Here is an 11,916-nt window from a genome sequence, read left to right as displayed (position 1 = left end):
CAATTACGCCCAAGTGTAGGCTGATGTGAGTTCTGAGCACATTTACGTTAGGCTACGCTAAGCTATGATGTTCAGTATGTTAGGTGGATTAAATGCTTTTTTTTTTTTTTTTGGAAACAGGTTTCCAACAATTGTTCTGGGAAGAGTGGGCTTGGTTCTCTCTCTGCTTTGTCAGAGTGATTAATTAGATTTAATTTTTTTTTTGGAAACAGGGTCTCACTCCGTTGCCCAGGGTTAGAGTACAGTGGCACAGTCATGGCTCACCCCAGCCTTGACCTCCTCAGGCTCAGGTGATCTCTCCCACCTTACCCTCTTGAGTAGCTGGGACTACAGGCATGCACCACCACACCCAGCTAATGGCATTTTTAGTAGAGATGAGCTTTTGCAATGTTGCCCAGGCTGGTCTTGAACTTCTGAGCTCAACCAATCTGCCCACCCTGGCCTTTCAAAGTGCTGAGATTACAGGTATGAGCCAAATGCATTTTGATACTTACGATGGGTTCCCTGGGGCATAACTCCATCGTGAACAGGGAAGCATCTGTACGAAAGATCAAAGACCCAATTAAGAGCTAAAACCATAACACTCTTATCCAGAATATATATACATAGAACTTCTAAAACTCAACAACAACAAAAATCCAAAAATGGGTAAAAAGGACTTGAATAGATAATTTTCCAAAGAGACAAATGGCTAATAAGCCATTAAAAGATGCTCAACATCCCTAATCGTTAGGGAAATGCAAATCAAAACCACAGTAAGATACCACTTTACATCCATTAGGATGGCTCTTATCAAAAACACAGAAACAAGTATTGATGAGGATGTGAAGAAACTGGAACTTGTTGCATTACGGGTGGGAAAGTAAAACAGTTCAGTCACTACAGAAAACAATATGGAACTCCTCAAAATTAAGCAGAATTACCATACAATCCAGTAATTCTACTTCTGGGTATATAAAGAACTGAAAGCAATGACCCAGATATGTCTACACTAACGTTCACAGCAGCATTATTCACAATAGCTGATGGGTGGAAGCAACCCAAATACCCACTGGAAGATGAATAAACAAGATGTGGTCTATACATACAATGGGATATTATTCACCTTAAAAAGCAAATTCTGACACGTCATGGTATGGATGAACCATGAAGACTTCAGGCTAAGTGAAGTTAAGTCTGACACAAAAGAACGAACATTGTCTGATTCCACTTATATGAGCTACTTAAAAAAATTAAATTCAGGCAGGGTGATCCCAACATTTTGGGAGGGCCGAGGAGGGCAGATCACAAGGTTAAATCCCATCAAGACCATCCTGGCTAACAAGGTGAAACCCTACCTCTACTAAAAATACAAAAAATTAGCTGGGTGTGGTGGCACACGCCTGTAGTCTCAGCTAGTGGGGAGGTGAGACAGGAGCATTGCTTGAACCTGGGAGGCAGAGGTTGTAGTGAGCCGAGATCACACCACTGCACTCCAGCCTGGGCAACAGAGAGATTCATCTGAAAAAAAAAAAAAAAAAAAAAAGTAAATTCAGAGACAGAACAAAGTAGAATGAGGGGTAGCCAGGAATTTGGAAGGAAGGGGGATTAGTGTCTAATGGGTAGAGTTTCAATTTGGGATAAAAAGTTCTGGAGGGTGCTGAGGACTGCAAAACACTGCAAATGTACTTTATGCCATTAAACTGTACACTTAAAAATGGCTAAAATGGTAAACTTTGTGTATTTTACCACATACACACAAAAACACCCTCTAAAAGTTGTTCATAAACTGCCTTGCAGACCAGTTAGAAAGCACTCTCTCCTGGCCTGCACATCTACCTGCTCCTTCCATCTTTGCAAGGCGCACAGACCTGAGCTGGCTGTGACTGGGCATTTACCATTTCATCTAAAACACACATTGCGCTCGTAGATCTGCACACACACAAATTCAATCCCATCTGGACTCTTTTCACGCACATCACAATCTGCAAAATGATACATTCAGCATGGCTGTGTTCTTTATTACCAGCCATGACAGCTGCAGACGTGAGCAGTTGCTTGTCTTGGAGGGTAGGGTCAATGCTGGCAGGAAGGACCTGTGGCCCTAAGGCTTGGCCTGAACTATCTAGAGAATTCAGGGCAGTAACACCAACACACACAAGTATGTAGCACTTACCCAAATTCCTCAGGATTAAAATACAGATACTTTTTTCTCCTCTAGTTTAGAGCAGAGAGAGAGGAAAGGAAGAGACTAATTTAAACTTACAAAGGAAAACTAAACATTTTCTCATTCTAAAAAACTTCTTACCATCTTGTTCCTACAACCAAATGATTCATATTAGTGCTTGGTTTACTGAGTTACAAAAAAAAAAGCTGGGTCAAAAGGCTAAAATGACAGAATTATTTTTTAATCAACGGTATTAGAAATGTGTCCTAAAAACTTGGAAACTAAACATTCTGTCCATTTGATTTTAGAAAAGCCAAGTTCACCTAAAGAATGTGTCAAACATATCATCTAAATAATCCAAGACCTAGAATGCATCAATCGATATGACAGAATTTCCAAAAAACAGACTGGTATTACTTAAGTCTTCAAAAAAGACAGCTGTTACTATATAATTCTACAGGCGGACATGAAGCAGAACTTGGTAAAAAAAATGTTGTATTATAATATGCATATGATTCACCATGGAATTAAAACATTATAAAGATCATTTCTGCTACTACTATTTAAATATTATTACCCATTTGAATTGAAAAAAGATGAAAGGACACAAAGTGAACAGACGATAACTTTATTGGAGATTTACTTGGCTACAATTATTACAAAAAAAACAACTAAAGGTAATTGTGATCCATAAGGTGCAGACTGCAAATTTCTGCAGCACGATTACTGTATGAATTAATGACATCATGTTCCTTAAAAAACAGCTGCAGCATGTGATGGTAAATATTTTACTGTCAATCAAATTATATGCATTAGTTTTACTTGATTTTAGTAATTTTCCTTCACTATTTACAGCAGAAAAGCCAGAAATTTACTTCCTGTTCACCTTTGCATTTTTGCTAAGTAACCTGCTGCTGCAGTGAATTCTTAGTGCATCTATAAAATTTAAATTGTCTGTGGTTGATGTCCAAATAAAAATGGACTAGAAAAAAAAAAACAAGTAATGATTAAAATATATTTACAAGTTAGTTGTGAAAAATCACTTTCGCTGCTAGTGGAAAATACAATGGTCTCAATGCAAATTTTCTAGATATTGCTATTGGTGTCTCCAACAACTTTTAAAATCATTTTAATAGTCTTGGTCTTAAACGTATCTTTAAAACTTTTCATGTACAATATAAAATAAGGAAATTTATCTGGAAATAATTAAATTCCTGAAAAGTAATCAGTGGTTGGAAAAATACAATTATTCAAATGTAATTAAAACAACCATACAGGTAATAAACATGATATGAGTTTCTCTTCTGCAGATAACGCAAATGGGTTAAGGACTCTTAATATAATTTCAGATGCAGTTTAAAAAAGGTATCAAGGTCTCAGTTTGGTGGCTTAAATTTTGTGTAAAGGGATTAGACACCCTAACAGAGCAAGATCCAATGTTTTACATCACCGGGGCCTTGTGCATGAACTGCGCTTGGTCTGGATTCCAGGGGGCCTCTGAAGTCCCCACCTGCCTCCAGTGAGCCACTGAAGGAGCTGACTCCAGGTGAACACCTGGATTCATGAACCAAAGCAGCCGCAAGCTTTGTGTTGTCAAGGCAGGGTATCAGAGTCTTTCTGAGGGCAAAGTATTATTAACAAATAAAAATATCAGTATATTAAAAGACAATTACAGGAGTGTTAGAGGTCATTCTAAATTTCATCACTTCACATAATATAAATGAAAAAAGAAAGAAATGTAACAAACATTTTAAAAACATAATTAAGAGTTCAGTTAACAAATCTTTTTCATACTTTCACGAACAGTAAAAATGCCACAGACAAAAATGACCTATTTAAGTTGTGCGAGTATATGACACATTGCAGGCATCATAATTATCTTTTTCAAATTCCATAAATCAAAACAGCAGCAAGGCCAAACCACATTTTTTTCCTCTCTGTTAAGCATATTTTCTTGAAATGAGGTAAAGCATGGTACCAAGTGCAATGCTTATCTGTGCTACATGAACAGAACAGAAGGGAAAAAGCTATTATAAAACGCAGCATAGTTAGGACTGCGGAAAGTATATTATAAAAGAAATTTTAAAAATTTTACAAATGAAGGTTTATGTCAACTAACTTGCACACAATCCTCATAAGGAATTTCTGCAGTTGCTTTTTCAAGATACGCCTCCCCAGTCCTTTACACATGTGCTCAGAGCATAACCACACCCCACAGGAAGGTTTTCCATACTACATTCGGTCTCACATTGCAATCACAGGAACAGAAGGATGGCATATAGGGTTGTACAGTGGGGCAACATAGAGTGACTTCTTTTTCTTAATTGACAGATGCAAAACATTTCAACAAGCTAAACAGAGGAAAACTTTACAGCATTAAAAATCAGCAGCACAAAAGCATTCATAACCATTTCATATGTCTAACTCATACTTTTTTGTTTTTTAACTTAGTAACCAGGGGATCATAGAATGCTTCAAACTGTGAGTCAAATTAAAATCCACTACTATTTTTCTCCAACAAAAAGTGAAACAGCTAAAGTTTGCTGTTGATAAAACATTTTGAATGGTAGAAGGAAATTTGAACCCCTGAGAATGTATGACCTAATCATGTCTAAGTCAGAACATTTTAGTACTAACAAAAAAATATTCTTCTTAAGGTTACAAATATATTGAGGCATTTTTCTTCCACTGGGAATCATAACTGTGAAAACAATCTGATTTTGGTGCCAGGAATCAAAAGAATCCCGTAACAATGGGATACATGCATCAGACACAATGCAAAGTCCTCAGCTCCTGGCATCAGGTAGTTTATAAATATTAAGAGATTTGTGATTAAACTTGATCACAAATCACCCTCACCATAAAATTCACATCCAGCCTTACTTGTTAACTGTATACTTTTACAGTTATATTCAAGAATTGCTTTGTTTTAACTGGCCATATCTTACATTAAGGTGTTTTAAAAACTCAAATAGACATCTAAGGTTCCAAATCAGAATTAAATATTTTTAAAACAAGTCACCTAAACTAATTTGCTCAAAAACTCATTTAATAATTTAGATCTCAATTTAAGTTTAAGATTGGAGACCACAAAAAACACTGGAGGAGCTCAATATCCCTCTCACTCAGGGTTCCTTAGAAAGCAGAGCTGACAGTTTTCTGTGGGTGCACTTGCAGAGAGGCATTTCTCTGTGGGTGGATGATGCAGATAAAGCAGGAAGGACAGTATTCAAATGTCACTTACACATAAATGCAGCATTCCACAAAGCATCAATTTCAGAATCATGTGCTGGAAACTATGAGACACCTCTGCTCAGCTTTCTTAAATTTCAAGCATAATTAACAGGGCAATTAATTGCAGCAAACCTCTACTGGTATGTTGATGGGAGTGCAAGACTGACCCACAGCTTTTTAAAAGGTAAATTAAGAGGTATTATAGTTACAGTGCAAAAAAAAAAAAATTTAAATTTCAAGCATAATACATAAACATAGCACCAAACAGGGGAAAACGCATGCAAAAGAAAAGAAGAACTGAGGTATTTAAGTGAAGAGTGCCTACAAGTCTAATTAAAGAAACTTAGGCAAATGCCTAAAAAAGTTTTTTTTTTTTCCTTTTCCAAAGATGGAAATAATGAGCTAGTTTATCTAAATTAACGACCTAAACCACGTATCAAAATTATGGCAGTTTATCGCAAACGTTAAACGTTCATGGCATTAACAGCACAGCTTTGGTAGGTGAAATATGCATGCAACATTATGAAAAGTACAGTAAGAAATTTATGTGAGGAGACTAAGGGTAAAGGTGCTCTGTTTTGCTTCTTTAAATAAGTAACCAATCAATTATAAAATCTGCAGCATATTTTAGGTGTGATATGTCTAAGGTTTATTTTGTTAGAGGAACAGCCTACAAGGCAAAATTATTTGCCATAAACATTTCCATCAGTGGAACTACCTAGCAGGAGGTCTTTAGTAAAATGGGGTAGTTAGTCAAAGATCATTTTTATGATAAAAAATATCCATAGACTACCTATTCTGGTTTTTAAAATGTCTTCAGTACACATATGACAGAAACTTTAGTATGATCTTGCAATAAGTTACAACTATACTAGTGAGTTGTAAGTATCACGCTGTCTTAACGTCTAATACATAAGAAAATGAAGGGAATGTAAAACAGTTTGTTCCAAAAAGATCAGAGATTAAAGAATATCCATGAAGGTTTTACTTTTAAGGCAAGAACCTTTTTTATGCAAGACTATGTGGCATCGGAAAACTAAACTGTGATTCACCAACATGCCAGTCAATGTTCATTAAAAATCTGTCCCTTACTATCAGGTGCAACAGCGACCAGGAACATCACCTTACACAGTATAATGTGGAAAGAAAAGACAACATTGGCGCACTTCTCTCGAAAACCTTATTCTATTCAGCTTATCAACTACTGCAGGACTGGCACTACTGCACACATGGAGAGCTGGAGAAGAATCTACATCATCCTAGAGACTGCTGGAGGTTTAAGCTCCATGGCCTTCTAACACTAATAAAAGCTGACATAAATTACACTGAAAAAAAAAAAGCCAACAAAAACCTGTCAATTATTTTGAACACTTGCTAAATGTCATCATTAAAGCACTCTTGTGATTTAAACAAAGCAGAAGTGAAGAAAGAAGATAAGATTGTGTTTGCGCAAAAAACTAAAACTACAATTAGTTCCAAAATTTTATACATGTTAAATGTTTTATTCTGTTATCTATCTTGTTATTAAAGAAACGTTAAATTCTGCCTTCAACTCTTTCTGCTCAAAATCAACTTTAAGTCATCCTTTCCTATTTAAATAATTTTCCCCTTAATTTTTTTTGTTTTGGATTTAAAAAGGGGTTTCAGCTGTTGGGAACCTGAGGTTGATTAGCTTTGAGGCTTCGGAGGGCTCTTCTTGCTGCTGCAGATTTGGCAATCCTGTAACTTCGACCAACACCTTTAAATTTCCCCTTTCCTACTACTTCCACGGTAACTCTGACCTTCCCGTCGTAAGTTCTCTCAGCTGGGCTGTAAAAAAATCCAAACATCTCGAATTAGAAGTCAGAAGTATTTATTATCACTGTCAATCAGCATTTAGTGTGCACTCTCAGGCCCAGAGTGCCATGTATAAGCTGACACCACACAAAGGAAACACGCGTTACGACTTATTGCAATTGCATGCCCCCGACAGACAGGGCTGCCATCTAGTCTTTTTTTCAGCATTATTTAATAAAAACAGAAGGAAAAAAGGAAATCAATCAGATTACAAATAGAAAACTGACACCAGCACGCCACTGTGTAAATATTTCTCAGAATCATTACAGTATCTTTGTGAACTTTTCCCCCTTGATATTTTTAAGTTAATTTTTTTCCATGTACATTTTTTGCTTACCTAAATTTGGCAGTTTCTGGTTCCATTTCAAGCAATTCTCGCACAGGGGAACGGGGTACATTTGCAGAAAACTTTTCTGCAATCAAAATGAGAGAATAATATGAATATTATCTTTGAAGTTGTTTTTAATTTTGTGGGTTTCTTTCTCAAGGGAGCCAATAATACCTATTAGTGGCCGCATCATGGGATAGTACACCTGCCAGACTGTCTCCAGTGACATCCCACTATCCATGTAAATGGCACCAGCAAGCGACTCAAAAATATCCCCCATGGCCTTTGGAACTTCAATATCCTCTTCTTTTTCTTCATCCTCCTCAGATCTCCTAAGCTATTAACAGAGAGAAAAGTGACTTGTAAGCAAAAAAGGCCACTTTTACAGGCAGTCCACAGATGTGTGTTTCTTTTCTTGGATATAATACGATTTTTGTTACTTCTTTAATAAGGGGAAAAATACAATTTATGGTATGCCTACTATATTGTAGTAGTAAAACAAACATCCTTTAAAAAAATGTTTTTCAAACTTCTCAAGAAAAAAATCCCCACCCCATTTACTATTCTGTACCCAGCATATGAAAAAAGATTACTTCTAAATTTAAACAACTTTAACACAGAATTAGAAATAGTGAATAAAAGTATGAAAAAATTCAAGTTCACTCATAATCAAATAACTGTACTTGAAAACAGTTCTACCCCCTACCTGCTTGGCAAACATTCAACAGTATTAATTGGGTCTGGTGCTGCTATGGTTGGGGAGCAGAAATCGATATTGTAGGGAATTAGGGGAATTCTACTTGAAAGATATTTTCCTCCAAGCTCCTTCTTCATTAAGCCACTAGATATGTGTTCACTATAACAGAATGTCTGACATAACAGGTATGCAAATTAATAAAATCATACATCTGTATCAAAAGCCTTTGAAAAATTCACAATTCTTTGATGCAGTAATTGCATCTCTAAGAACTTATTTTGGGGAGGTAACTAGATACATAAATGTATTTATCACATTCATGATTATTAGACATCCTAACTAAAAACTACTTTACCCAGCCTTAAAGAACCATTTAAATAAATCAGCCACGTGCTGACTGGCATGTAGCTCCTGAGCATCACGATAGCAATCAGCACGCAGAAAGTCAGCCACAACATATTACAAGGGAAAAGAACAGGCTATAGTATGCTACACCTAATAGAATTCCATTTTACATATCTTTATATCTATAAACATCTGCAATTCATCCCAAAATGTTAATATGGCTTATTTCTGAGGTAGCATAATTGGGCAAATTTAATTAGCTTTCTTTTTATTTACTTGTACTAATTTTTCTAAAAATCAACACAAATCATTTGTGAAAGAAATAAAGTGGGAAAATACTAACTTCTAATAGGTTGTTTAGCCAAACAAAGTTCTATATAATACATTTATACTGCTAACTGCTTAAAAAAAAGACTTATTGTTCATATGTTATGGCTTTGAGATAGAAAGGAATTTTAAAACTTACGAAGTTTAATTCTCTATTTTTACAGCTGAGGAAATGGAGGCCCAGAGAGGTAAAGAGACTTTCTTAAGATCAAATAATAAGTTAGAAATGCCAGACCATGACATTTCCCATCAGTTCTTGTAACTTCTATACATATGTTTATATAAACAAAGGGAAGGAAAGAATGAACAAAAACTAACAAAACCAATATGGCCCACTGACATCCATCTAATTTTAGCTAATTCCTCAAATTTCAAGCTTAACTATTTCTAAAGAATGAGACTAGATAACACTTGGAAGTCTACGAGATGTTCCTACCTTCTCGCCTCACGGCCTTCCATGCTCTGGCTCAGACTGTTCATCTTGGACAAGAGCACAAAGGCACGGTGAAGTAAGAGTAGGGCCTACTAACTCCTCCAGTGCACATCTGGGCAGCTGGCAGGGTGTGACACTTGGCCCTGCAGCTAGACTTCAAACCTACTCTTAATTTTTCTCATACAAAGAGAAACTCACTACTCCCCAGCAAAAGTTTGGTGCAATTAAAAAGGGGAAGGTACGAACTAAAGCAAGGACAACTAAAACAGCTACTAGTGTAAAGGCTATATTTCTTGACTTCTTATAAGAAAATCCACAAAAATAAGAAAACCAAAGGAATTGAAATGGGAAGAAGAGGAAATGAGAGTCTCTCTGGGGGAGACAGGTATGCAGATGAATGTAAGAGACTGGAAAGATCTAAGCAATATCCTTTCCTACAAAAACTCAAAATAGCTCACAAACACATTAGAATTAGCTCTGTCACCAGAGAGCCTTTGGCTGAACTTACAATAGAAGCCTCCCAAATTCCAATGGTCAAAAATTTAGAAGTTTGTTTTTTAAATTAGATTTTCCCACTTCAAGTAGAAGCAGAATGTACATTTATGATACTTCCCTGAGATATTAGCAAATATTTCGGATCCATTTAAAAAAGACGAAATGACACTGGGCTTTCACTAAAGTTAAACTTGCCTTGGGGCCAGGCAGCGGACGTCACTTCTTGGGCACCCCTCCATGCTGGAAGCCCTCATGAAGGTGTGGGAAGAGTAAATAACTGAAAGGCCCTGGTTCCTTCTCTTCACCTGAGTGACCACGCAGCCCACAGTGGGGGCAGACAAGTTTAAGAGGCCTACCTGCAAGCTGCAGTTCACTCAGCGCTCCCCAGAGAACACGCAGCACACCAAGTCCCACACCCCTGACCTCCCGATGTCCCTTTACACTGCTATGCAGTCAGAACTCTGAAACTACTGAGACTCCTAGTCAGACTGCTTTTTTCAGCATAGTTTTGAACAGCACTAACCTCAGAATCCATTCCTTGCATTTCGTTCTTCTCAAGCTGAAACTGCACAAAGTCATCGATAACATGGAAGAGCTCAGGAGAGACAGCTTTGAAGTACTTGTGGTAGTCATACTTTACAGCCAGCGATGCAAAGATGGTGTTGTTGACCAGGGCAGACCGCAGGTCCGTCAGGACTCCCGGGGAGTGCTGCCGCGGGTCTTCATAAAGGTGCTTGGTTATGAGGTAGTCCAAAATCGCATCTCCCAGGAATTCTAAGCGCTGGTAACAATCTGAGAGGATCCAAAGTGGAACCATGAGCTCATGCAGAAGCATTTACACTATCCCCACATGTGCAACTGATCCCCAAACCCCAAAAAGATTTGCATTTACATTTTCATACATATATTCTTCAATATGGAAATTATTTGACATATGATACTTACTAATAAAAAGCCTCTGGAAACTAAATTTTAGTGGCAAATTAAGCACGTTTCTTATATAAATTAGGGTCATAAAATCTTCAAGTGGTCAAAAGACTAATGCTTGTTAAGAAGGAAAAAAAACCTCACAAGTGCTATCATGATCACTGAACGCTTTTCTGTGGCACTGCGCTGTCTGGGCAGGTGCTGGGGCCTTCCTCTCGAGTCTCCCTCACACATCATCACTTCAGTGAAACCAGGGCCGCACACACCTCCCCATGTGGCTATGCTGTGCTGCCACCGCTGAAGTCTCGTTTATACTCTGGAATGCGTGTAATACCATTCCTGGTATACCATTCCTGGGTAATTTTTGTTACACAAGATGACAGGAAAAGGAGACCCTCTTCTTAACTTGAGCTATTATAGAAATGAATTTACCACAAACCAAGAGATTGAGAAAGAAGAGTTGTGAAAGTGAGCAAAGGCAGGTAAACTGGTTATCAAAATGTGAAAATGATTAATGTTAAATCAACACCTCGATTTTCTAGCATCTCACAGTGATTAAAATAATCCATTCAGCTGACGAAACTGAGGCAGGGACAGATGGTGACCTGCCCCATAATAAGCAAAGAGTTAAGAGGCAGAGACTGTGCTAGGCTAGAACCCAGGTCCCCGAACTTCCAACAGGGTGTAGTTGAAAGCCACGCATCATTTCTTCATCATGAAAATTAGGCTTCAGTTTCAACAGTCTTTCTAGTCCAGAGTCATATCGTTTTTCACTTTTTGGTTTATATATTTTGCTGATCACCTTAACCTACATTGTTTTTGTTACACAAATTACAAACTTTATACTTCGCTTTGGTCTTCTCAATTCAGGCACTTATTCTTCCTATACAGAAATCTGTAAACGTCAGCTGTGTTTCACAAGCTGAAGCTGATTTGGGTCTGAGGGGCTTGGTCTCCCTTCTAATCTAGTGGATTGAGAGCCTATTAAAGGAGGGGAAAATGCAGAGCGCAATGAGAAGTAGATGACAGCAGAGTCTCAGCAGGGGCCATGCAACCTTCTCGGGAAATCATTGCTTTTAATCTTTTAATCTATCCATCTCTAGAAAGACCCTAAGGGAGGGGTCTTTTTGTCCAGGAAGAACAATAAA

General features: G+C 37.4%; 1 protein-coding gene across 7 annotated transcripts in view; it reads right to left on the bottom strand.

The window, feature by feature from the left end:
- Nucleotides 1-2,758: 2,758 nt before the first annotated feature.
- The window catches only part of DICER1 (dicer 1, ribonuclease III), a 70,034-nt gene continuing 60,876 nt past the window's right edge, over nucleotides 2,759-11,916 (bottom strand). For 4 of the 7 annotated variants that reach the window (XM_037738353.1, XM_017528193.2, XM_037738355.1 and 1 more), the window contains 4 exons: nucleotides 10,365-10,633; nucleotides 7,719-7,881; nucleotides 7,554-7,629; nucleotides 2,959-7,189 (listed from right to left, as the gene is read on the bottom strand). In XM_037738353.1, coding sequence (XP_037594281.1) covers nucleotides 7,024-7,189; nucleotides 7,554-7,629; nucleotides 7,719-7,881; nucleotides 10,365-10,633 — 674 coding nt within the window. In that variant the 3' untranslated portion in view covers nucleotides 2,959-7,023. Of the gene's footprint in view, nucleotides 7,190-7,553; nucleotides 7,630-7,718; nucleotides 7,882-10,364; nucleotides 10,634-11,916 lie in introns of all 7 variants that reach the window. The other 3 variants (XM_017528191.2, XM_037738354.1, XM_017528194.2) reach the window with 2 other exon arrangements.

This window comes from Cebus imitator, unplaced genomic scaffold (assembly GCF_001604975.1).
Source record: "Cebus imitator isolate Cc_AM_T3 unplaced genomic scaffold, Cebus_imitator-1.0 Scaffold52, whole genome shotgun sequence".
Taxonomy (NCBI): Eukaryota; Metazoa; Chordata; class Mammalia; order Primates; family Cebidae; genus Cebus; species Cebus imitator.
This window is presented reverse-complemented; position numbering and strand designations above follow the sequence as displayed.